This window comes from Dendropsophus ebraccatus, chromosome 11 (genome assembly GCF_027789765.1).
Source record: "Dendropsophus ebraccatus isolate aDenEbr1 chromosome 11, aDenEbr1.pat, whole genome shotgun sequence".
Classification (NCBI taxonomy): Eukaryota; Metazoa; Chordata; class Amphibia; order Anura; family Hylidae; genus Dendropsophus; species Dendropsophus ebraccatus.
Window position 1 is genome coordinate 89550998 of NC_091464.1, and position 27051 is coordinate 89578048.

The 27051-nt window shown below is 44.9% G+C and overlaps 2 protein-coding genes across 6 annotated transcripts in view; both read right to left on the reverse strand.

The window, feature by feature from the left end:
- Window positions 1-328: 328 nt before the first annotated feature.
- Window positions 329-3963, reverse strand: LOC138768013 (cystatin-B-like). Its single transcript, XM_069945987.1, has 3 exons — window positions 3866-3963; window positions 2099-2200; window positions 329-582 (listed from the first exon to the last, which is right to left on the reverse strand). Exons 1-3 carry the CDS (start codon window positions 3941-3943, stop codon window positions 454-456), a joined length of 309 nt encoding a protein of 102 aa, XP_069802088.1. The 5' UTR covers window positions 3944-3963; the 3' UTR covers window positions 329-453.
- Window positions 3964-19907: 15944 nt separating this feature from the next.
- CASR (calcium sensing receptor) overlaps window positions 19908-27051 on the reverse strand; it is a 70991-nt gene continuing 63847 nt past the window's right edge. For all 5 annotated transcript variants that reach the window (XM_069945212.1, XM_069945211.1, XM_069945213.1 and 2 more), the window contains 3 exons: window positions 24335-24571; window positions 23689-23812; window positions 19908-22277 (listed from right to left, as the gene is read on the reverse strand). In XM_069945212.1, the coding sequence (XP_069801313.1) occupies window positions 20869-22277; window positions 23689-23812; window positions 24335-24571 (1770 nt within the window). In that variant the 3' untranslated portion in view covers window positions 19908-20868. The remainder of the gene's footprint in view (window positions 22278-23688; window positions 23813-24334; window positions 24572-27051) is intronic.

Genomic DNA, 27051 nt, shown 5'->3' on the forward strand with positions numbered 1-27051 from the left:
GGCTGCTGTGGCCGATTAAAATCCACATGGTGTTGTGTCTTTATTGAGGTGAGGGTGGTAAGTAAGGACTCAATAATAACCAGTCACGTACAGAGACTGATTTCATCACACTACACCTGTACTAACTAAAAAGTGTGTGTGATATATCCAGGGGTGGGCACAACACCACCTAGCAACTCCTGGTCTCCACACTCTGTCCCATCACTAAGATGGTAAAAAAGCCAGTGCCCCAGAGGGTGGCCCCCCTAACCTGCCCTGTTATCCACCACACCATGTAACACATCAACGCAGACCTGGTACGCATGAAGGAATTTCTACTTCACTCCTCTTTATTATTTAGTTTGAAGTTACAGGACGGGCAGACATACTTTCTGTTGCAGTATAAGTCTCATATCTGCAGGTTCGGGTGGGATTTATGGTTGTTCTTCCACATATATTCAACACTGGCGTCACCTAAAAATAAGAAATGGTGTCTTGCTCGGTCTTGTCCAGCTCGTAGCCATCCAGCCTTGGGCCCTGTTTAGTATAAGGAAGAGGCTGATATATTCTCAGGTGGCAGAAGTGACCCCCTCCAAGGGAGACCTGCAGAGACAAGAGGGACATGTTACATGGTGGGACTGTATTGGGATCACTCCCCACCATGTGATCCATCAAACTGACTTAGGGTAGCTTCACACGTACCAGATTTCACGCTGCGCATTTGCAGCTAAATCCGCTGCTAATCCATGTAGTGTAGTGTAGAGTTCAATGGGGTTACATATCCGCAGCGGAATTTTTCTGCCCCCTTAACCCCCCTTAACCCCCTGCCACCCACAGCATACATTACCTGCGTGTGAGGCTCCCACACGAAAGCCGGTAGCCTCACACACAACCGCGGCAAGCAGGTGATCTATGCTGCTGGGGGTATGTAACTCCATTGAACATCACACTACATGGATTAGCAGTGGATTTCGCTGCAAACTCCGGTACGTGTGAAGCTACCCTAAGGCTGGGTTCACACACAGTATATTTCAGGCAGTATTTGGTCCTCATAGCAGCCAAAACCAGGAGTGGATTGAAAGCACTGAAAGGCTATGATCTTATGTTGTAATTGAGTGGATGGCCGTCATTTAATGGCAAATATTTTCTGTTACCTTAAAACGGCCGTTATATTGAAATAATGGCAGTTATTTACCATTATATGGCGGCCATCCACTCAATTACACCATTAGAGAAACCGATTGCTGAACTCAGGGAGACCAGCCAAACAATAACATTGCCGGCTGCTAGTGAAAGCACTCAATGCAGTGAAGTCCTATGTGCATTGCCCCCTGGGAAACATGAATATGCAAAAGAAGAGCCTGTGGAGCCTCATTGAAGAGTCTCAAAACACAGGACTAGCCAGATATCCCTCCAGGAAGGACCCAGCCAAGGGGCAGCTCCTGTTAGGAAACCACCAAATCCACCATATTAAGTGGCCCTATAAAAGTCAGTGTAATGACAAGGGATAAACCAAGGCTAGGTAACCATCCACATACAGCTGTTTCAGGGTGTTGCCCCTCATCAGTGTGGAGCAGGATTCTGGCTAGGTGGGAGCAATGCCTAGTAGAGCCATAAGAGAAACCAATTGCTGAACTCAGGGAGACCAGCCAAACAATAACATTGCCGGCTGCTAGTGAAAGCGCTCAATGCAGTGAAATCCTAGGTGCATTGCCCCCTGGGAAACATGAATATGCAAAAAAAGAGCCCGTGGAGCCTCATTGAAGAGTCTCAAAACACAGGACTAGCCAGATTGTGTGAACAGAGCCTTTCTGTGCTTTCAATCCACTCCCGGTTTTGGTTGCCATGAGGACCAAATACTGCTTGAAATATACTGTGTGTGAACCCAGCCTTAGAGGGGATTATCCAGCATTAGAAAAACATGGCCACTTTCTTCCAGAGACAACACCACTTTTGTCTCCAGGTCCATTCACTTCAATGGAACCGGTTACAAAACCTGCAACCAAACTGGAAACAAGAGCAGTGCTGTCTCTGGAAGAAAGTGGCCATGTTTTTCTAACGCTGGATAATCCCTTTAATGTGTATAGGACTTATAGGATCAGCTTTGCAGATCAGTTACCTTGACAAAGTAGTTTGTTCCAGCGACGACCTGAGTCGCGAACGTCACAGCCTTAAACTCTGCAGTGTTAACCCCGGATTTTGCCTCAAAGGCGGCTTTTACCTGATGGCAAAAAGACACATGAATGAAATGCAATAAAGCCAGTAATGTGTTTTGGACATCTTATTAGAACACGATGGGGTGATTTTTCAAAGGGGGTAAAATTTAGACTGGTGCAAACAGCCCACTGCAACCAATCACAGCTCAGCTTTCCTTTCACCAGAGCTGTGATTGGTTGCTGTGGGCACTTCGCACCAGTCTAAATTTTACACCCTTTGATAAATCTCCCCCAATATGTTGTGTGAATGAAGCCCAATACACATCTCAGCTTCATCATCCAGAACAGTAGAGTAAACTACAAAGCTTTCTGCTGTAAGGATAGATCCAAGGTGTCTACCATTGGGGTGCACATAGGCCGTGCAGATACTACCTTCACCCCTAGAATTCGGTGTACAGGGGTGTAACAAGAAGGGGCTTGGCTCTCCATGGTAGACATCTCCCCGGAGATAGTGTCCCCTAAAATAGTCATCTTTCCTAGCATCCTACCCCCCAGTACATAGTGTCCCCCATGGTAGGCATCCTTCTTGGTAGTATGACGACAGGTTGGGAGGCCCAGTGTATTGCAGGGACGGGCCTCCTCATGTGGCGGGCCCCGCAGCAGCCGCTATAGTGGTAGCTACACCCCTGGTCTCATATTGTGGTGAGTTATTACAGATAACGGCAGCTTTATTACCTATACTGATCACTGCACGACCTGGGAAATGAGTGAGCAGCCAATGGGCCCTCCTATGTCCTTTCAGTTATGTCTAGTGCCCCCAGAGGTGTGGAGGAGCATGACACTGGGATTCTGTCTTTGCTGTCCTGCATTAGACCTAACACATATCACTGCCTGGATATACTTAAGTATTTTACAATTTTCCACAGGAATTCTGATTTGCAGATACAAGTAACCCTTGGGGGAGGTGAATTAAAGAGGTTATTCTGGATTAGAAAAGCACAGCTACTCAAAACAGCGCCACCCCTGTCCTCAGATGGTGTGTGGTATTACATCCCTCTCCATTCACTCAATGGAACCAAGCTGCAAAACTCCACACCCAACCTGAGGAAAAGAGGGGCGCTGTTTCTGTAAGCCTGGATAACCCCCCTTAAAGGGAGATCTACATGTTAATAAATCCAAGTGTTCACTCCCTTTTTCTGCCTCCACTATGGAAGCTTGAACGTATGAACAGTACAGATGTCTGGTTGTTAATAGTTTAATTACATTGAAGGCAATTTACAAGGACGTATCACACACTGATATAAGTAGAGGGAATATTGTGTAAAAATGTAGTACCTAAAAACAGGCGTAAATCATTGATAAATTCCCACTATTGTGTTTGTCTGTACTCATGATCACATTTTATTGGTAATCAATAGAAAACTATAAAGGATTCATGACAGAATCCTTGAGCACAGACCTTGAAAAACCTAGCAAAATATTCAGGGGGGGGGGTGGGGGGGTGGCACCCTCTTACTTATGGTGAGGTCAGTACTGACCGCAGTGCTCAAGGAGGTGAGAGGCCAGGCTACAGATCTCCCTGATCCCGGCGATCAGCGACTGTCATCAATCATATTCACCTTCCTGCTGCTGTTATACACATATGACACTGTATGTCAGAGTAAAAAAAAAAAAAATGCAACATTATAGATGTATAGACACAAACTGATACGACCTGTGAAGTTCCTCACCTTCTGGACGACTTCTTGTACTTCAGCGTCTGCAGGGTTCACATCTCCCACTGCCCCACATTTGGTGTGAACGTCCATTGTGAGTGCTGCTCTGCAGGCTGAACTTAGAGAGTGCTCACATCTGCTTATATATCCATGGAGTCAACCACTTAGCATGGGGAGGGGGGTGGTCTGATCTCTCTGGACTGACATTTCTTCCCTTAGGGGAATGTTTTTGTTTCCTGTGTGAGGACGGTGGTTGGAGTCATCCATACCTGTATCTCAGGATGCGGCTGATAGAAACGGCCATAGGGCGTCTGGGCTGCTGCTATACAAGTCTTATCTCTAGGATTTATGGGACTATGGGAAGTAGGGGGAACAGCGGAGGAAAAAATTATTGTACATTTATAAAATGTTTTATATCTGATACTAGAAAAATTACCCGGTGCTTCCAGAGTATAACGTTTTATCTTTTTGTGTTTTCATTGGATTTGAGCCCAAGAGACCAGTCCATGTCCATGCTCATGTCTTCCAAAAAGCACATAGTGGAGGGAGAAAAAGTGAGGGAACTATTGAATTTATTAACCTGTAGATCTCCCTTTAAAGGGTTGTCCAGGCTTACAAAAACATGGCCGCTTTCTTCCAGAAACAGCACCCCTCTTGTCCTCAGTTTAGGTGCTGGTTTTGCAGCTTGGTTCCATTTAAGTGAATAGAGTTGAATTGTAATACCACACACAACCTGAGGACAGGGGTAGCACTGTTTTTACAAAAAAAAGTAAATGTGCTTTTCTAATCCCTTTAACCCATTATGATTCTTACAGCATTACAGCTGCTGCCAGGAGCGTAGATGAGGGCTGCCTGGGCCCTCCTTCAGCTTGGACCCTTCTTCACTTTCCAGCTATCTGACAATGTTGTCTCTAAATTACATATTACATATTACACAGAGAGATTATCTGCCAAATCAGCCAGCGATCAGCAGATGGTTGCCCACGGCTGATTAAAGCTAATGGCTACATGAACAACGCTAGTTAAGTCCATGCAGTCCTGGCTGTGTGATTATCGATCAGTAAGGCTCAGTCCCTCTGTGGTGGACCGCCTGTGGCACTTGCTAGATGGCACTGTGTGACGCCACTCCTGTGGTGGTTGGTCAATGAAGTGTAGCTCAGCCAGGTGGTAGGCTGTTGTGACGCCGCTGCTGACTCAGCACACAGGTATGAAGGCACCTGCTTTTAATGTGTGGCTGGCTCTACCCTTCCCCAATGGTCGGGGACCTGCCGGGTTGTGATGGGTCCCTTGGGCGCTTATTAAAGTGGTCCGGAGTGGAGTTATGACCAACCCGGACTGTCAGTACCACCACCCACAGAAGGGGGAAATGACCCAAGGACGGTGTAGCTTGTGTGTAGGTGCTGGTGCAAAAATCACTGAGTCCCGGAAGAATAAATAAACTTTCTTTTTACTGATAAATCTGTGATACACGTAAATAATGCATGACTGCTACAGACTTGACTTTAATACATCTGTACTGAGAGCTGTTGAGGTAGAGCGTAGAGTAACAGTGCTGACTTGGATGCGTCCTGAGAAGAGTAGAGAGTGTTCAGAGGAGTGGAGTACGTCGTGAGAGTTCCAACCCAATTTAGTAATGTGCTCTGCCGGAACTTTCGAAGAAGTAGAATACTTATGAAGAATACTTGAAAGAAGAAGAATACTTGTGCCCGTGTTTCAACCTTTGTCACTATACCACCTTTTGCCCTGCAGTGTCGAGTTACCTGTCCTATCAGGGTGGCATAAGCCCCGGTTCTAGTTACCTGAGTTGAGCGAAGTGTCTGAGGGTGTCCCGGTATTACCTGCGTTTCGAGATAGAGTACGTAGGCTCTTCGCTGCTTTGCTCTATCCAGATCAGTTCCTCTGCTTTAGGATATTGTCCTGCACTTTTAGAGATGTTCACGGAGTGGTTTGGGGTGATCCCTGACTTGTCCTATCTTTAGTGTTAAGCACTGAATCTTGAGGATAGGTGTTGCTTTAAAGAAGAAAGTCTCTGTGTTCTCCATGTGTGTCTGTACACTACAGCTGGTCTGTCCCAGACAAGGAACCTGGCAGAGCCAGGCTCCTGGCTAACTCAGCAGGGATGACTGATCTGTGTGTCTTGCCCAACTGAGAAATAGAAGAGAACTAAACTAGATGTGGGTCTACACTTTCTCTCCCCATGTGACAACTTCCTACAGGGTGTATGCAACAGCTCCTGTGAGTGGTGGAGAAGAGAGTGCAAGAAGAAAGGAGGCTAGAGATAGGTAGAAGGAAAGAGTAACTCTCATTGGTGTGCAGATCACGCAACAACTATATATGAATATTTATACTACTGACATCTAGTGGCAAAACTTATACATGACTTCATTACCACTTTACTTTTGAGCTACCAGGCTTTTGCGAGGGGTGTTCAAAGTAGCAACACCCGTGGTGGGATACCACACCTCCATACACATGAATGTTCCTTTAGCTGACACATATCCCCTAATCTCTCCATAAACATGAACATATTGAAGCGTCCCAGTACAGGGGCCACTAATTTGTTTACCACCCGTTAAAAAAGTAACGGTCTTGTGTCACATCAAGAGCTGGCAGCTGTGATTTTCCGCTCCGGTCACTAAGTGTCGTACTCTCCCCTGAGCACAGCTGCAGTGTGTATAAAGGTTTAGCCTAACTGTGTTATGTTGTCCAATCACAAGTGCAGACACTCTAGACTTTCTTCTTTCTTCCTGTCAAAGGAATAGGATAGGGGTTTTCCTGTCAAATGGCAGTCTAGGTTCTGACCTAGTTGAATAGAGTTCAGTGCAGTGTGGAGTCTAAGACCACCAGTATGTAGTGTTAAGCTTAAGAAGTGGGGTAACCGTGAGCTGGGACAACCCTTGTCTACGCCTGGGATCCTTCATAAACGTCAGGACAGTCACCCCCTAAAGGAGAGGAAGAGGGACTGATCCCCAGTAAGACAAAGCAGCTTAGTGCCGATGTATCTTACTGACAACGCTCATCCACTTGGGGGAATCTTCAGTAGAAGCTTGACCTAGGACTCATACTACCCTACCTGGTGGTCTCCAAGCTGGTGGGGCAGAAGGCACTCATATATGCAGTGTCTATATATATATATATATATATATATATATATCTATATATATATATATGTCACAGCCGCGGCGGCGTCCCGTGCTCCGGACCGCCGCCGCGACCTCTCCATGCAGCTGCTGGGGTCCATGTACAGGGACCCGGCGCTGCCACTAGTTCGGCCCCGGGGGGCGCCTTACCTCGCCGCGCTCCCGTCTCCCGCTGTGCCGGCCGGCGCGCGCGTCCCTGCCTCCTAGGGCGCGTGCGCGCCGGCTGTCTCAGAGTTAAAGGGGCAGTGCGCTCCTAATTGGTCCATGTGTCAATCACTCCCCTATAAGTTCCAGCTCTGCCCCCTTCCAGGTGTTGGAGCCTCTACATGCTTCCCATAGCGTTTGGCCCAGCTCCCTGTTGTTCCTGATTCCTATCCCCTACCTGGTCCCTAGTCCTTGTTCCTGGTTCCTGCTCCCCTGTCATACCATTGCTCCTGTGTTCAGCCTGTCACCTGCGGTTACGCCTACAGGCCTCTGCCAGAACCATCTCCTGCCTACTGCTCCTGCCCCGCCTCGCCTGCCGTCACTAGCAACCAAGCCAGGGGTAGCGACCTGGGGGTCGCCTGCCGCAGCAAGTCCATCCCGCCTTGCGGCAGGCTCTGGTGAAAACCAGCGGCCCCTTAGACTCCGCTCCCTGGTGAGGTTAGTGCCATCGCTGGTGACGGTCCAGTGGATCCACTACTCCAGGCGTTACAATATATATATATGTGTGTGTGTGTGAAAGTTTTTCTCTCTCAAGTATCTACAGCACAATCCCGGCAGAGTACTGCATTAATTAGACAATGGTCCCTACACTAACCTCACTACACACAGTCCTTTTCTTCTTCTTCACCTCTACCTAAAGTCTATCTCAAGAGCTGTATTGTTTTTGCACTAGCACCTGTGAGCAGTTCCCTACTGTATATCTTTTGTATTGCACTAAACTTTTACAAGTAAAGTATCAACTACTGGTTAAGTGCTGGACTCTGTCAGCTTCCTTGCGGCGTACCTGCACCCTCACACAACACACCCATTATATTCTTCAGGCGCAGTGCCCGTGTATCCGGGGGTGTGTATCGCCACTCTTGGCCACTGTGACAAAACCAACACCAGAGCCCACTAGCAGCCTCATCACAAGTGTGCAGCAGCCCCGGCCGCGTCTCACATGTATGACCAGATTTTGTGATTTTATGTGTATATTACTTCTTCTGTCTTTCTTTAGGTGCGCATTTACTACATGGCTTATCTCTTCTTGCTGATATCGGGGAGTTTTATTTTTTTCTTGCTCTTTTATGTGCAATCCAATTTGTTTTGCTTCAGGCTTTTTCATGTTGGATTTTTTTCAGCACATCATCAAAATAGATAAGGTGGTGGAAGCCTTTACCCCTTTTGCAGATATGTGAATTTATAATTTATTGCTTTTCCTTGATAGACACTGAGCTGGTTTCTCAAGTCTTTTGAAAGTCGTTGTGTAATTAGTTATGTTGAGGCACGCCGATTGACCTGCTACCTTATCTCCAGGAATGTAATGAAAGGTTTGAAAGATTGTAATCGTGTGATCGTCCAGGGTGGGGCACTGTGCTCTGACTCCGGTGCCCCCAAGCATTATGGGTCCTATTAAATAATACTACTGTATATGAAAGTATTTACAGTAAAAAGCATTCATTAAACTAAAGAGAGTTTGTCACGAACGCTTCTCTGTTTTGGATTCAGCAAAAACACCATTTCACAGCTCCATTTCACACTCTGAGAGAGGCCGAGAACTGAGCACAATCCTTACCCAGTGCTGCCACCACTGGTCAGATATGGGTGATTACTTCAAATTAGAGATGAGTGAATCCATCCATTTAGGCTGTATCCAGGAATTCCAGGCTGCACTCGGGCTGTCTCCTCCTTCCTACGGACCAGGAAGGCATCAGGAATCAAATGCTGCAGGTTCGAAAACTTTAAAGTTCAATTGAACTTGCAAAATCCTGAGGTTCGATCATCTCTAGTAATAATAAAGTGAATTGCTTAGTTAGCAGTTGGTTTGCCTTTTAACTCTTCACTCAACGATTTATAGGCTGGAATAAACGGCAACGATACATGGAGTGATAATCTGCTAAATCGGGCTTATCTGTGCAGACTATCGCTCTGTATAAAAGGTCCTTACTATACCCGACATCACCTGCATTTTTAGACAGTAACCCCCTCTTATTCTCATACCTTTGAAACCAGATACACGACTATTTTACGCTCCATTGTGATTAAGAGGAAAAATGCCAAAACAAGTTCAGTATTTGCTGCTATACGATGTGCCTCCAGCCACATGGCGCTGCCCGGGCTCCAGTATGTCGCACAGGTGTTACACACACATACAGCTAGAATGGGCAGGATTCGTGACTTACGTGAGACTCAGGAATTTTATAATAGACGATGAATGATTTGCACTGTAGGGTCCAGATCCACATCCGGATAATTGCAGCAATCAATGTAAATGCTTTCATCTGCACCTGAGACCCGAGCAATGGAACTCCCATAAACCATTGCATCTGTCTTTAGGAAACCTGCTCTGCTGACACGTATGACAGTCCGACAGATGAACCAGACTGGTAAAGCCTAAGCACAGGTCAGATACTCAGGTGACCCATAATATGAGAATATTGTGAAGAATCAGCGGATACAATGAATCATTTCATCAACCAGAAGCCTCAGGGAGGCCGAGGGTGTTTCTATGGAATTGCATAGATTGCTGTGTGTGCAGACAGTCAGGTTTGGTCTGTTTTCATGGCTTAGGGCTCGTTCACACAGTGATTTTTTTATCATTATAACCCCTTGTCACTATGGCCAGTTTGTGCAGTAAGGGTCCTATCACATGGAAAGTTTATTGTGTGATAAAATGCTATATCGTTTAACCCTTAGAGGACAGGGCCAATTTCAATTTTTGCGTTTTCGTTTTTCCCTCCTTGTGCTTAAAACGCCATAGCACTTGCATTTTTTTCACCTAGAAACCCACATGAGCCCTTATTTTTTGCGCCACTAATTGTACTTTGCAATGACAGGCTGAATTTTTGCATAAAGTACACTGCAAAACCATAAAAAAATTCAATGTGTGGTGAAACTGGAACAAAAAAACAATTTATTTTATTTGTTTTTTTTTTTTGTTTTTACGCCATTCGCCCTGGGGTAAAACTGACTTGTTATATATGTTACTCAAGTCGTTACAAAAACAACGATATATAACATGTATAACTTATATTGTATCTGATGGCCTGTAAAAAATTCAAACCATTGTTAACAAATATATGTTCCTAAAAATCGCTCCATTCCCAGGCTTATAGCGCTTTTATCCTTTGCTCTATGGGGCTGTGCGAGGTGTCAGTTTTTGTGCCATGATGTGTTCTTTCTATCGGTACCTTGATTGCGCAAAGGCAACTTTTTGATCGCTTTATATTTCAATTTTTCTGGATTTGATGCGACCAAAAATGCGCAATTTTGCACTTCGGGATTTTTTGGCGCTTACGCCATTTACCGTGCGAGATCAGGAATGTGATTAATTAATAGTTCAGGTGATTACGCATGCGGCGATAGCAAACATGTTTATTTATTTATTTTTATTTATAACATGGGAAAAGGGGGGTGATTCAAACTTTTATTAGGGGAGGGGGCTTTTTATCGATAATAACCCTTTTTTTTTTTTTTTACACTTATACTAGAAGCCCCCCTGGGGTTAGGGTTATTCCCCCCTGGTGTTAGGGTTATTCCCCCCTGGGGTTAGGGTTATTCCCCCCTGGGGTTAGGGTTATTCCCCCCTGGGGTTAGGGTTATTCCCCCTGGGGGACTTCTAGTATAAGTACACTGATCTCTCATTGAGATCTATGCTGCATAGATATGCAGCATAGATCAATGCTGCAGCCAGAAGCAATCGAGTGCCGAGCTGGGATCAGTGCCGTTATGGCGCTGACCCCGGAAGGAGTAAGATGTGTGGATCGCTCCTCCGGGACAACGCCCCGGAGGAGCGATCCACCTCACTAGACACCAGGGAACCGCTGCATCAAGTAATAGGATGCAGCTGTAAACTTTGACAGCTGCATCCGATTACTTTATTAGCCGCGTGGCCCCGCTCTAAACACATGGAGGCGGCCCTGGACGTGTTAAAAAAAAAAAAAACTACTCAATTAACAGTCATTAACAGTAACTATCGTTTCATGTAATGTGGTTAGCGATTTCTAATTGTTCTAAAAAGTGGTTACTATTGATCGACCAATGCGGTTAATCGCTTTGTCTAATAGAGCCCTGCTCCATCTAGTCTAGTTCTGAGTATTTCAGGACATGGAGGCTGGAGACTGGCTGCATCCCCTGCACATACACTGAAGAATCTGCTTTATGTGGTGTCCCACCACAGGTGTTGCTATTGGTTACACCCTTCGCAAAAGTCTGTACTTATAAGTCTAAGTGGTAATGTAGCAGTACCAAAGTTTTACCACTAGATGTCGTTGTTACAAGTAGTTATGTCCAGATATTGCAGAACTGTAGGAACTAAAGGGTTATTGTTTTTCTTATGTACATGGATCTATACACCAATGAGAGTTCTTTCTTCTTTTCATCTTACACACGCACTCGTCACCCACTCATATATGCTGTAGGAAGGAAGTCACATGGGTAGAGGAAGTGTGAGGTCTTCTTGCTTTGGATTCTGTAGAGGAAGTACACAAGATAGGACACTCCCTACAGCAGTCAAGTTGGGCCCTGGCTCCTGCAAAGTCCTCAGTGCAAGAGTTGTTGTGGTCTAGACTTTGAGCAGACCACATGTATATGCAAGACCTAGACACAGTTTTCCCTCAAACAACCTAATTACACACTGTGTTCAGTGTAACAAAAAAACACAAAAATGCAACAGCTCACCGCAATGGCAAGATACAGACCCACTACAGACATGAAAATAGTTAAAAGCAGCCCCCCCAACTGCTAAAGAAAATCCCACAAAAATAATGGGGCTCTTGGTTACCATTTGCAAACAGTGTAAACCACCCCACCAACGATAAGGAGGCCCCATGCCGGGGTGGACCCTACACTGCACTATAGCCTCTCCATGGCACTCCAATCCCACCCAGGTGGTGTAATTACTTTTGATGGTATAAGACGGATCTAGCATGCCCAGAGCATAGGTGTATTACATGCCATGGAGAGGCCAGAGTACAGTGTAGGGTCCATGGGGCCACCTTATCGTTGCACTTTTTGCAAATAGTATCCAAGAGCCCCATTATTTTTGTGGGAATTTTTTTTAGCAGTTGGGGGGGGGGGGGGGAAATGATTTTCATTATTTTTATTATCTGTACTGGGTCTGTATCTTGCCATTGCGGTGAGCTGTTGCATTTTTGTGTGGTTTAAATTTCAGCCATAGCAACCTGTTCCTGCCTAGTGTGAATGGTGTTCTAGGAGAGCTGACCAAATTTGTCTTTTTTTACTATGCAGTGTTAAGTCACTACTAGAGAGGACAAGTCAGGGATCATCTCAACCAACGTTGTGGACATCGTAACACAGTGCAAGACAGTATCCACAAGAAGTAAAGGAACTGATCCGGATAGAGCAAAGTTGCTAGAAACCTAAGCACTCTATCTCACAGCGCGGGTGTAATCAGTGAACTCTGACCACTCTGCTCATCCCAGGTACTAAGGTCTGGGGCTTGTGTCACCCTTTAGAACGGGTCACCCGACACTGGTGGGCAATAGGTGGTGCAAAGACCAAGGAGTCAAAACACGGGCACAAGTATTCTCTCTACTTTAAGTATTCTACTTATTCTGGAGAGGTTGAGAACAAATCGACCGGCACTAGCCGCAAGGTACACCTCTAGGCTGGGTTCACACTATGTATATTTGAGGCTGTATTTGGTCCTCATGTCAGGTCCTCATAGCAACCAAAACCAGGAGTGGATTGAAAACACAGAAAGGATCTGTTCACACAATGTTGAAATTGAGTGGATGGCCGCCATATAACAGTAAATAACGGCCATTATTTCAATACCACAGCCGTTGTTTTAAAATAACAGCAAATATTTGCCATTAAATGATGGCCATCCACTCAATTACAACATTATGTGAACAGAGCCTTTCTGTGTTTTCAATCCACTCCTGGTTTTGGTTGCTATACAGCCTCACAAATACAGCCTCAAATATACATAGTGTGAACCCAGCCTAAGTAAGGAAGACCGGAACTGGAGTCTGTAGCGACACGGCTGTACCTGAACCACAAAGTGGCGGTGCAGAGACTAGATGAGTGGGGTATGCAATGTACAGTTAAGAAACAGAATCTCGCACTCACCGAACTTGAAAGATGCAGGTGGTTTATTGCAGATACATCAGAGCCAGTGTGGCGGGGAGAGGGAGGGTGGAAGAGCAGGTGTGTTCACAGGAGCAACAATGTTTTCACAATGTGGCGTGAAACATTGTTGCTCCTGTGAACACACCTGCTCTTCCACCCTCCCTCTCCCCGCCACACTGGCTCTGATGTACCTGCAATAAACTACCTGCATCTTTCAAGTTCGGTGAGTGCGAGATTCTGTTGCATTCTACTTATGCTACCTCTAAAGTCGAGCACAGTACTACTTGGGTTGGGACTCTCTCGACATCCTTCTCTCTGCTCTTCTGATCCTTTTTCACCTCTCAGCACGCAACCCAGCTGGCACGCTGTATCACTCTCTCAACTCTCAGTACAGATCTGAGTAACTTATCAAGACGAAAATATACTGTATTTTTCTGTATCAAGTATCTTCACAGTAAACAAGATTATATTTATTCTAACGAGACTCTGTGATTCTTCACCAAGCACCTACATGGTAATCACAGCTTCCTTGAGTTATCTTCCCTTTCTGTGGGTGGACGTGCCAATAGTCCGGGTGGGTCACTACTCCACTCTGGACCACCGTGATAATTGCCCAAGGGACCCCCCAAACAGCCTGGCAGATTACTGTCTGCAGAAAAAAAGGTATAGCCAGCCTACTCAAAATAAAAGCAGGTGTGTCAGCATACCTGTGTGCCCCACTGGCGCTAGCGTCATGACAAATTACCACCGGGCAGGGCTATACCTCGGCCAACCACTACACCAGTGGAGTCACGCTGTTTTATCTAACTTGTGACTGACCGTCTGTCACTGCACACCGGCAGGGCGGTCACCACATTTATATCTCTCCTTATTCACCCAGAAGTTGCCCCAGGATCATGTAGCACATTAGAAGGAGCCAGATCTAAGGTACCCCAGGAGTCAGGAGTCAGAGCTGCGGCTTACAGACCCCACAGCCCTGCTTTTTCTTTTATGTTTTATGTTTAAAGCCTTATTTATTTTTTGGAAGTTTTAATTTTTTAACCCCTTTTAGTCAGTTTTTTTTTCGTCTTAGAAGCCATATCTCTTTAAATTCTATCTATATACCGGCTATCATGCTTTGTAAAGGCAATTTTAATTTTACCAGAATTGGAGGGAAACAAAGGAATTTTGCTAATTTTTATGTTTTCTGTGGGTCAGTGCAATTAAAAGGCTTTTTGGCTGCTGACAACAACTGAACGCACCAGATATGACTTAAAGCGACTCTGTACCCACAATCTGACCCCCCCAAACTGTTTGTACCGTCGGATAGCTGCTTTTCATCCAAGATCTGTCCTGGGGTCCGTTCGGCAGGTGATGCAGTTATTGTCCTGAAAAGCAACTTTTAACTCCTTAATGACCAAGGGCGTAAATGTACGCCAATGTGTCGTTAAGGGCGTTCAGAGGGGGGGCGCTCGCGATCCCAGGTGCTATCTACAGCCCGGGACGTGGCAATTAGCAGGCATGGTCCGATTGCCACACCACTAATTAGCCTTTTAAATGCAGCTGTCAAACTTGACAGCTGCATTTAAAATGCGTATTTCCCACATCCCTGGTGTCTAATGGGGGGGATCGCGGAGAAGCGATGCCTGGGCCGGGGTCTGTGATATATACATATATATATATATATATATATATATATATATATATATACACAGCCCTTGCTAAACCACTATCGAGCCGTGTAATAGGAATCAAAAGGATGCGCTGGTTGACCTCAGGGAGATCAACCAAAACACCGCAGAGACACCATCACGTGTCTCAATGTTAGTGTATTCTAGAACATTGCCCCCTGGGAAATCAAATCTTTTGCATACTTGATTTCCCAGGGGGCAATGTTCTAGAATACACTGACGTTGAGACACGTGATGGTGTCTCTGCTGTGTTTTGGTTGATCTCCCTGAGGTCAACTAGCGTCCTTTTGCATGCACTTATTAGTCATTGCTCCCACTAGCCAGAAACCTACTCCACACTGATGAGGGGCAAAAACCCCGAAACAGCTGTCTGTAGATGGATACCTTGCTTGGGTGGTTTCCTTAATTGGAGACATTCCTTGGCTTGGTTATTCCTTCCCAGGGGAAGGTCTGGCTAGTTCACTGACGTTGAGACACGTGATGGTGTCTCTGCAGTGTTCTTTTGCATACATGTGTAATAGGAATCAGGCCTCCTGTAATATTTAATAATAATAAAATTTGCTAATCTGCAGTTTTTGTTGTCTGTTTTTTATGTTTTCTTTATAAACCCACAAACAACAAGCGTCATACAGAGATGGAAAAGTAAGAGTTACCGCTCTTGGAATATGAGGAGTCACAAACTGATGGAGGAAGGAAGGGGTTACGTTCCTTTTATGGTATTTATGTATTTTTATTTTTAGGACATTAGCGGTTTACGCCTCCCCATTTTATACACAGCACCCCGCAAAGTATTCAGAACTGGTTTTAAGATATTTATAAAAGCCTTGAGGTGTTTCTTAAGAATTAAAGGAGAAGTCCGGCGAAAATTATTTTTTTATATGTTATTACTGATGGAAAGTTATACAATTTTCTAATGTACATTAATTATGGGAAATGCTCCTATACTGCTATTTCCCTTAATTTAGTGTACCAGGAAGTGTTAGAATTCTCTCAGAAGCAGTGACATCACGACGAAAGGTGTAATTCCTATGGAGTGTCCAGCAGGGGGCGCACTATATATAGAAGTCAATGAGTACCATTGACTTCTATATATAGTGCGCCCCTGCTGGACACTCCATTGGAATTACAATGGATGTGTATGTAATGTAATATACAGTGTTTTTGATTGAATACATTTATGAAATACTTTGGGGAGCAAGTGTCCTTGCTCCCCAAAGTATTCCATAAATGTAAGCAATCAGTACATCACAGTAAGCCCGCCGCTACCGAACGCCCGCCACTGCCGCCGCTACCGAACGCCCGCCGCTGTGGACTACTCTCAACTACTACTCTCCCCACCTGCTCATAGCATGTGCAGGTGATGGGAGAGTAATAGCCGGGTTATATGGCTGAGATCGCCGCCGCGATGCCGCGCAGGGGGAGCCGCTCATCACTGCAGCTATCATCCCCCTCCACTCCCCCCTCCTGCTGCTTCCTTACTCTATGTGATAGCTGACTTCCTGCCGGGCAGCCGCTCTCCGTTCACACGTGCCGGCGGCCGGGCAGGAAGTCAGCTATCACATAGAGTAAGGAAGCAGCAGGAGGGGGGAGCGGAGGGGGATGATAACTGCAGTGATGAGCGGATCCCCCTGCGCGGCATCGCGGCGGCGATCTCAGCCATATAACCCGGCTACTACTCTCCCATCACCTGCACATGCTATGAGCAGGTGGGGAGAGTAGTAGTTGAGAGTAGTCCACAGCGGCGGGCGGCGGGCTTACTGTGATGTACTGATTGCTTACATTTATGGAATACTTTGGGGAGCAAGGACACTTGCTCCCCAAAGTATTTCATAAATGTATTCAATCAAAAACACTGTATATTACATTACATACACATCCATTGTAATTCCAATGGAGTGTCCAGCAGGGGCGCACTATATATAGAAGTCAATGGTACTCATTGACTTCTATATATAGTGCGCCGCCTGCTGGACACTCCTTAGGAATTACACCTTTCGTCGTGACGTCACTGCTTCTGAGAGAATTCTAACACTTCCTGGTACACTAAATTAAGGGAAATAGCAGTATAGGAGCATTTCCCATAATTAATGTACATTAGAAAATTGTATAACTTTCCATCAGTAATAACATATAAAAAAATAATTTTCGCCGGACTTCTCCTTTAAAGCAAAGTGTAGATGAAATTCCACTTAATGTGACATTATCATTGATGTCAGCAGAGAAAAATAAGTCCATGGGGAGATTTATAGAGTTGGCTTATGTGTTGCCAATGGCAACCAAGTACAGCTCCTATAGCAACCAATCACAGCTCAGCTTTCAGTTCTCATATTGCTCTGGTAAAATGAAAGCTGAGCTGTAATTGGTTGCTATAGGCAACAAAGAGAATCCTACTATAAGACGGCTTACTCGGCACAGTTAATCGCCGTTGGTTCTTTTAGTTTGGTTATGTTGTCGTGGCGCACAGAGTGCAGGTCCCGCCAAGCTTTCATCCCAGCTTTGGACCTGTAATCTGTGAATCCTGACCCTGTCCTGGCATTGTATACAATTGAAGATCTGAGAGTTTTGTGGGAGTGCGACTAAGGCTACGTTCACACAGAGCAAAAGGAGCGGATTACGCAAGGAAATATTTCCGCCTGAAATCAACTGACACTGAATTCCGAGCAGAATATAAGCAGAATGCAAGCAGAATCCCTGCGTATTCTGCTAGGAAAGTGTTCAGCTCGTAATCAGCTCTTGACAAATTCAGCGCGGAATACTCGAGGAATCCGCGCTGAATCCGCATGCATTCAGCGCTGAAATTCAGCGAGTATTTGGTGAGTAAACTAGACTATACCAGAACATATACTAGAATCCTCCTCCCCCCCCTTTTCCCCATTTCCGCGCTGATTCAGCGAGTAATTTCCGCTTGTATTACGCTTGTATTCCGCGCTGAATCCGCGCTGAATCCGCGCTGAAACAGAAAATCAGAGCCCCATTGATTTGTATAGGCTTCCGCTAGCGGAAGAATGAACATGTTCATTCTTCTGGCGGAAAGCGGATTAGTTCAGTGCGGAAATTCCACTGTGTGAACTGCAGAGCAGAATTTCCATTCAACACAATGGAAATTAGCTCTGCACCTATTTTAACGGCTGAAATTTCAGCGCTGATTCAGCGCAGAAATTCAGCTGCTTTTGCTCAGTGGGAACGAGCCCTAAGTGTAACCCCTGCTGCAGAGAAAGCTGCTACTGTCAGCTACAGACAGGGGTTTTACAGCTGCAGACACTGGTGCTGAGGGGAGTTGGACTACATATCCCAAGAACACTAGCTCCTTTCTGTTCTCTCATCCTCAGCCTATGGGAGACAGAAGAAGGGGAGGAGGGGCTGGGCTGAGCAGGGAATTGTGGGAGGAGGAGAGAAAGAGACTGCAGCCATCTTGGGGAGATCAGCATGGCACAGAGAGAGTGGCTGCAGCAGCCAAGAGACCCCATCCTGCCGTGAGAGGAGAGAGAGAGCCCAGCAGCTGTATCACCTGTACAGAGCAGCAGGGTTGCCAGCAGACTATATGAGAGAGTCATAGGGGTAGATATTGTGCTATTTGGCCTTTTACCACAGACTGTGTGGGGTTGTTAGTACTTGGAAGTGTTATGTTTGCATTACTGCATATTGTATTATCACTACTGTTTTACCACTAGGGGTCTCCCTTATGCTGAGTTGTAATCTGTTCAATCCCTTTTTATTACTTTATCCAGACAATATCTTCCTTTGGTCCCCCTGTTCCCTATTAAATCTGTTAATCTGTTACCCCTTCTCTGGAGTGAGTGTGTACGTGAGCTGGGCAGGGATTTCCCAAGTCGATCCCTGGCAGAAGGAACACAACCTGCTGTGTACCCAAAGAGCTGCAATCAAGATTTGGGTGGAGGCACTGCGCTGTAGTGAGGTTAGAGCTACATTACCACACACTCTGCCTACAGAGGCTGGCCTAAAGGGGTGTTACATAAGTAAGTAATACTTTTTTTATTTGCGTGGCACAACTTCTAAGAGGTTCATAATACTGTGTGGAGAACACAAGCGGGCATGCTACTGTGTGTGGGGGCAGTGTAGGGGCATAATACTGTGGGGAGGACACATGTGGGGGCATAATAATTTGTGTGGGGGCACCAAGGGGGGCATTATACCCCGACTGTGGGCCATAAGGGAGCATTATACAGTGTGTATGGTACATAGGGGGCATTACTCTGTGTGTGGGCCATAAGGGGGGACCACGAAAAACCGAAACCAAAATTCCATGGCGTGGCATGTAAATAAGGACAAATAGGTGGTGTTATAAATAAGTAATTGTCAATTAATTATAATTCAAGTTAAATGTTTATTCATGATTTTTTTTTTAGGTCATAATCGCCCTGACCCTACTTTTCTCCTTCTTCTCCCACGATAGATGTAAGTGTATAAATGTTGGGCTTTATCCATGGATGACCAGCAACTATACTGCAGCCGCCGACTGTGGGTAGTGATTCGGTTACCAGCAAACACAGGGAATCAGTATCAGTGTTGGTTGGTGAGTAAATGACCAACCACTGGAGTGCGGACAGACGTGATACTGTATATATGAAGACTCGTAAGCTCTAGATTAGGGTTTAGTTGCTGCAGCACTGCCCTAGGTCATCAATGGAGAAAGCCCACCAGTGCTGCGGGTCCTACTTTTATTTACTATTAACTTCTAACTATTAAATCTGGTGCAAAGCTTGATATGCTATCAATGTGATAAAATTTGCAAGGAGCGGGGATACCTATGGTCAGGGGTGTGAATGAATGTCGAGCTCTTTTCTGGGGTAACATATAGCAGTTAGAGGTTTATACACTATTAGAGGTAAGCGCACACTTGGTGGCCCAGTTTGGCCCAGCGACACCGAGAATTGTACAGACGAGAGAGAGAGATACAAAGACTATTACAGAGGGGAGGCAGAATAAAACCAGAAAAATAAAGCAACGTTTTTATTAAATGTTCTCATGGAGCTGCACTAAACAATGAGAAGACGTCAGAAGGTCTCCAAGCTGTATTACGGGGGCATCATATAGAACAGTACTATTTATACAACACCATAGGGTTTTTAGCATCACAAAATTAGGAAATTCACATAAACACAGAAGGCCCTGTTTGGTTTCTTCAGTTGTTTCTGAAAAGTCACTACAAAGACATAGTGAGGGGACTAGACCCTTTGCATGCAGATATGGTTCCTCGAAAAAACAATAGGACAGAGTAATATGGAAACAGAGTTCTCAATGGGTCCTGTTACCTAACTCAGTGAAGCCTAAGGTGGGGTTAGCTAGCTAGTGTATATTTGGATTGTGGCCCAAAAGACACACTCCATACTGAAGGTGCCCTGGAATTAACCCTTAACCTGCATGGCAGGGGTACTAACCACTACACCACCTGAAATGTACAAACCAATAAATTAGCATAGAAATACCCTATGTGATTAATAGTAATCATCATAATATCTTCAGTGAGCTGACTAGACAGTTTTCTATATACATCTTACTCTGAATTCTCAGTATCATCTCTGCACCGACAAGAAGAGTGGTAGTAAAGGGATAACACAGTCATAGTCATCATTACAGGACAATACTTCACCTACAGTGGAACCACGACTTAGATACATCAAATGGTTACAAATCACATTGAACAAGAAAATTGTTGGCAGTAGGAAGGATATGTGACATTACCGAAACAAGATACCAGTACGTAATCCTATAGGTCCATTAAACATTAATACACAAATGGAGAGAGAAGTCTCCAGTAAGTTAGGTGTATGTCCCTCCAGAGGATCCAACAACCTTTCGAAGAACCGTCCTTTGCTTTCCGAAAGAAAGAAGTCTTTGATCAACACTGATGGGCTAAAGGCCGAAACCAAATTACGCAATGTTAACTTCTACTAACATCTCTGAGTTCTTAAGAGTTCATCATGTTTTCTGTGATTGATCCATCCACATCTTTCTTCAGGTTGTCTTCCTGAATGGAAGAAGCCACCACAGTAGTTTTCTCAGTGTTGGCTTGACTCGTATAATCCTGGGACTCAGACTCCTCAATATTGGAGGCTGTTCTGAAGCTGGATTCGCTGCCTACATCACTGTTTTGCAGCGGAAGCAATGCCTTGTGTTTTGTCATGCTGTCGTCACTGTTCTTTGCCTCCAGTGAGTGTTTATTTTTCATCGTCTTATTGGACACTGAATTTTTTGAAGGTTCATCAAAGCTTAAGGACAAAGTGACGGTTCCACTGCCAAAACTTACCTTCTGCTTGCAGCTCCTGGCTCTCTCTGCTGCTGAGAAGTGTTCATCGTGGTTGCTTTTGCTACTGATGGAAGATGATGGAGTGGAACCTGATGACCCTCCCAAGCTGTTGGACCTTTTGTGGGAAACATTGCTCCGTCTCAGTGTTGCTCTGGCTGCCACCTTGAATGCATGAGCTACTGTGCTGCACCGGACCTCCTCAATGGTGTTTCGGGATGGTTTGAACAAAATGATGTAGACTTTATTAAAGAAGATGCAAGTCAGCAAGCCAAAACTTGACGCCAGGATAGCGATGACCTCTACAGCTGACACATATTTCCCGTAGGTGCTTACATAAGCCGGAATGAAGGAGATCCAGACAATGAAGAATATGAGCATGCTAAAGGTTATAAACTTGGCTTCATTGAAGTTTTCCGGCAGTTTTCGAGCTTTGAAGGCAAAGAAGAAGCAAATTGCTGCAAGTAAGCAAGTATAGCCAATCAGGAACCCCAGAGCCATCAACGACCCCTCATTGCATATGACGAAAATGATCTCATCTTCATGATTTTTAGCACTCTTTGGGGGTGCAGTGTAAAGCCAGATTATACAGGTCACAATTTGGACAAAGGTACACAGGAACACGAGAAGAAACTGGAGGTTCAAGCCCCACCATTTCCGCTGAAAGCTGGTGGGAATTTTGGCCTCAAACACGAGCAATATGCGGTTGGTCTTCACCAAGATGCATGAAATACACAGGACAAAGCTGATGCCAAAAGCCGCCTGACGTAGTTGACATGTCCAGTCCTCGGGTTCTCCAATAAAGAATAAAGAACTAGAGAAGCAACACAACAAGGAGAACAGGAGGAGATACGACAGCTCCCGGTTGGTGGCCTTCACAATGGGCGTGTTGCGGAACTTGATGAAGACACAAAAGACAAAGGACGTTAGGCAAATCCCCAAGATAGCGAACATTGTCAGGGCTATCCCAAAGGGTTCGGTCCAGGACAGGAACTCTATCTCCTTGGCGATGCAAGACGTATGGTTTTCATTAGACCAAAACTCTGTGGCACATTTCTCACAGGCGCTGGCATCTGATAAAAATGAAGAAAAAGAAAAAAAGAATTATTAAGAAAACTGAACACAAATGTGAAAAGTCTATGGGGGAGATTTATGAAAGGGTGTAAATATACACCTGGTGTAAACTGTCCACAGCAACCAATCACAGCTCCTCTTTTATTCTACCAGAGCTAAAAGTTGAGCTGTGATTGGTTGCTGTGGGCAGTTTACATCAGGTGTATATTTACACCCTTTCATAAATCTCCCCCTATAGGTTTACATACTTTGGCCACTCACAGCTTTGTGATATTGGATGAGTTCATGATTTGTGCAATTTAGTTCTCTTTACATTTAAAGAGGTTGTCCGCGCAAAATCAACTTTTCTCATATCCACAGAATAAGGGAAAAGTAAGAGATTGCGGGGGTCACCTCTGTACCCCTTGCCATTCTCCATATTGGGTCCCGGCTCCTTTGTTATGAATAGAGCCGTGGTTATGGCACGTGACCCAGGGCCCTTTTTATTCCGCCGGAAAGAGCCGAGCAAGCCAGAAGAGTGTTATACTCGGCTCTCTCCAGGACCTCCATAGGAATGAATGGAGCCTCGGGTCACGTGCCGTACCCGCATCTCTATTCAAAACACAGAAGCCGAGGCCTGAAATGGAGATCGGCGGGGGAGGGGGGGGGGCGAGGGTCAGACTCCCCACAATCTCCTACTTACCCCTTTCCAATTTCTAGGATTTTCTAGGTAAAATCATGACTGTTGGCAAATATGTTTGTGTGTGGGGGGGGGGGGGGGGAGTTGGAGCATACAAGTTTTCAAGGAGATCAGATCACATAGGCTGTATATAGCGAGAAAAGCATCTACAAGGCAATCAATTGAGGGCAATGTGAATCACACAGACTATGTATGAGTATATAGAGAGAACTGCATAGCCTGCAGGGGTGGTGGCGGAGTGGGTGATATAGGCCCCACATAGGCTGCAGTAGAACGTAGTATGGGAATAAAGCTGAGCCAATACATGCAGCGACATCCTGAGCTCTCAGAGCTCACATCTAGCAAGGTCGCAAAGCATCAATGTCTAAAGCTACAAAAAACTGTGGCCTGAGGTTTCAGAGAAGCAGTAACAAATGTAAAAAGCTGCCCACAACTAAATCCATGCAATGTAACACAAAGGTCTGCCACTAGGGGGAGCCCTAACAGTAAAAATGAATACTTTCCCACGCAATGTTGGAGCCATTACTCGACATCAGATGCTGCAGCTAGCAGGTTACTATATTGGATTGCCAGCTGTTAAATACTTTTATACCCCACATGCTTTACCCATGGGTAATTGCATGTGGCCTCTGGCACCATGCAGGGGCAGCTAAAATAAGGGTAGCAATGGCGTCCCGTATGACATCATCTTTCATCACATAACACAGAAGCACCACAGGAGTTATTATTACCGGTCTCATCTGAGTATTCCCCATCTGGACAGTCCTCACAGATGAAGCAGCAGGTGGGCTCGCCCTCAATGATGCCCTTCCTGGTGCCCTCCTGGCAAATTCTGCTGCAGTTTGAAAAAGGAACCTGGAAGCAGAAAAAAAAAAAAGAAACTGCTTAAAACTTTTTAAAATCTGTAATTCATGGCCTGGTCCAGCAGATGGCGCTACATACACACTATTGGTGCAAGCTCCAATCAAAGGTAATCTCATAGAGGACGTCTACACCAGGAGAATCCCTGGCAGAACTATGCCAGGCATGAGCTGGTACGTATTACTGATATATATCATGCAGAATTTTTGGATAAATTATAGCAAATCTGTACTAATTAATAGTCCCCGCCTCTCCTGCTAAGCCCACCCAATTTTTGGTAAATTGCAGTAAAAAACAAAAGTTTGAAAAAGTTGAATTTTTTTTTTTACACAAAACACTCAAAATTTTTTTTTTTTACTGGAAAAGAATATTATACTCCCCCATGATGTCTGTAACAGGACCACCAGACTCCAGAGCGTCAGTGAAAATCCCTCCCCTCCTCTGGTCTCCAGGCTGATGACACTCAAGTTCACCTTAACCACATATATCACCCCCACCACATATTTGGCCCCCTACCTCTCTGGAGAATCCGCTCCACAAGATTTTGCTCTCATTGATGAACAGGCGTTCGCCTTTCTTGGCATAGACATTGTAATGGCCGATGTCTTCAAAGACGACTTCATCTGAGTCGTCTTCCTTTGTCAGATGCCAGTTAATGATGGTGTAATTCCCCACCAGGTCCCCGAAATCATTGAAATCCACCTGCTCCCCAATATTATTGGTGAAATTCAGGTGCCGCAGATGTTTCAGGACCTATAAAATAGAGGACATATTTCTGTCACATCCTGTAATCCGAAGCTGCACTCACTATTCTGCGGGCGAAGTCACTGTGTACATACATTACATTACCAATCCTGAGTTACATCCTGTATTATGCTCCAGAGCTGCACTCACTATTCTGCAGGCAAAGTCACTTTGTACATACATTAAATTACCAATCCTGAGTTACATTCTGTATTATACTGTACTCCAGAGCTGCACTCACTATTCTGCTGGTGAGATCACTGTGTACATACATTACTGATCCTGAGTTACATCCTGTATTATACTGTACTCCAGAGCTGCACTCACTATTCTGCTGGTGGGGTCACTGTGTACATACATTACATTACCAATCCTGAGTTACATCCTGTATTATACTGTACTACAGAGCTGCACTCACTATTCTGCAGGCAAAGTCACTTTGTACATACATTAAATTACCAATCCTGAGTTACATTCTGTATTATACTGTACTCCAGAGCTGCACTCACTATTCTGCTGGTGAGATCACTGTGTACATACATTACTGATCCTGAGTTACATCCTGTATTATACTGTACTCCAGAGCTGCACTCACTATTCTGCTGGTGGGGTCACTGTGTACATACATTACATTACCAATCCTGAGTTACATCCTGTATTATACCCCAGAGCTGCACTCACTATTCTGCTGGTGGGGTCACTGTGTACATACATTACATTACTGATTCTGAATTATATCTATACTCCAGAACTGCACTCACTATTCTGCTGGTGAGATCACTGTGTACATACATTACATTACTGATCCTGAGTTACATCCTGTATTATACTCCAGAGCTGCACTCACTATTCTGCTGGTGGGGTCATTGTGTACATACATTACATTACTGATCCTGAGTTACATCCTGTATTATACTCCAGAGCTGCACTCACTATTCTGCTGGTGGGGTCACTGTGTACATACATTACATTACTGATCCTGAATTATATCTATACTCCAGAACTGCACTCACTATTCTGCTGGTGGGGTCACTGTGCTGTTGTTAATTGTTTTATATCCGGTAGTTGGTTTCTCCTTGGCTTGTGGAGATGAGTAGAGGACAGGACACAATCACTGAGTCCTCACTTGACCTCCAGCTTCTTCCTAGATCAGCATATATACTATCTAAGTATCTGGTGTATGTAGCCCTATAATCTTTGATACAGTCTGCATAGTTTCTGTATCTAATCCTTTATGTGTGATACAGTCTGCATAGTTTCTGTATCTAATCCTTTATGTGTGATACAGTCTGCATAGTTTCTGTATCTAATCCTTTATGTGTGATACAGTTGGTTCCAGCACCTGCACTCTGCTCTGTACAGTATTACCGGAGGTAGGGCAGTGATTGGGGAGACGTTCAGTACAGACAGGAAGGACTGAGCTTCTTGGCAGATTTCTTGTTTTCTAAGTGTCACAGGATACACATACAAACATATTACACAGAGGACTCTATACAGGGCACTTCTTCAGCCATATATACAAAATATAGAGAATTTCCGGGACACTTTGCTGTCCTGTATATACATTGGGGAAATAAGTTCATCCTGAGCCTTATACTCGCTGTCCTATTCACACTGCCCTGCTCCCAGGTTCACTGTTCCGTGCACATTAAAGGGGTATTCCACTGAAACATAACTTTTGATATGTTGCTGCCCATGGTGAAACTAACAATTCCTTCCATACTTGTTATTATCTATTCCGTCTCCTTCCCCCAGTTTTGAGCTGCTGCTTTCTGCTGAAGACACAAAAATTTGGAAGGAGTTGTTAGTCTCACCATGTAGTTATGTTTCAGCGGAATACCCCTTTACCTCTTACCTCTCATCATAATGCTTAAACCTCACAATATTCTGAAACGGCTCTAAAGCCCCAGCTTGTACATAGGCATACATGATGAAATTTTGCCTGCAGTCACCACTAGGGGGAGCTCTCTGTATACTGTGTTATCACCGAGATCAATGTATAAATTATAAGATGCATCTGTGCAGGGGGCTTGGAGCTGTGCGTCAGAAAATAGAGCTATGAATGCTATAAAGATCTATTCATAAACAAACCACAACAGAATACTGAGTCTATTTATGTTAAACAAAAAATGATGAAGGTTCACTTTAAGACTAGGACTAGTGATGTCACCTGGTCAATATTCACAGTCAGTTTGGAGGATCTGCTCTCTATTTCATGTCTGAACTTAAAGGGGACCTGTCACTAGGTTTATTCTACCTTAAATGAGAGCAGCATAACTAGTGACAGAAATGCTGAATGTATCGGTGTATAACTGACAATATTCTGTTCAGCTGTTCTCCTAATATGCAGGAGAATAGGATTCTTGCCACCCACACACACACACACACTTCAGCTGCTGATTGACAGGTGACTGCCTATACATGGCATGGATGGATAAATGTCAATCAGCAGCTGGTGTGCGAAGTTTTCTGCTTCTCATGAATATCCA

What these genes read in the sequence shown, in the direction of transcription:
- LOC138768013 (XM_069945987.1), bottom strand. Translation starts at nt 3,943, where the DNA reads ATGGACGTTCACACCAAATGTGGGGCAGTGGGAGATGTGAACCCTGCA. An exon ending in TACAAGAAGTCGTCCAGAAG is followed by an intron (nt 2,201 to 3,865) that starts GTGAGGAACTTC and finishes TTTTGCCATCAG; the next exon opens with GTAAAAGCCGCCTTTGAGGC. An exon ending in GAACAAACTACTTTGTCAAG is followed by an intron (nt 583 to 2,098) that starts GTAACTGATCTG and finishes TTGTCTCTGCAG; the next exon opens with GTCTCCCTTGGAGGGGGTCA.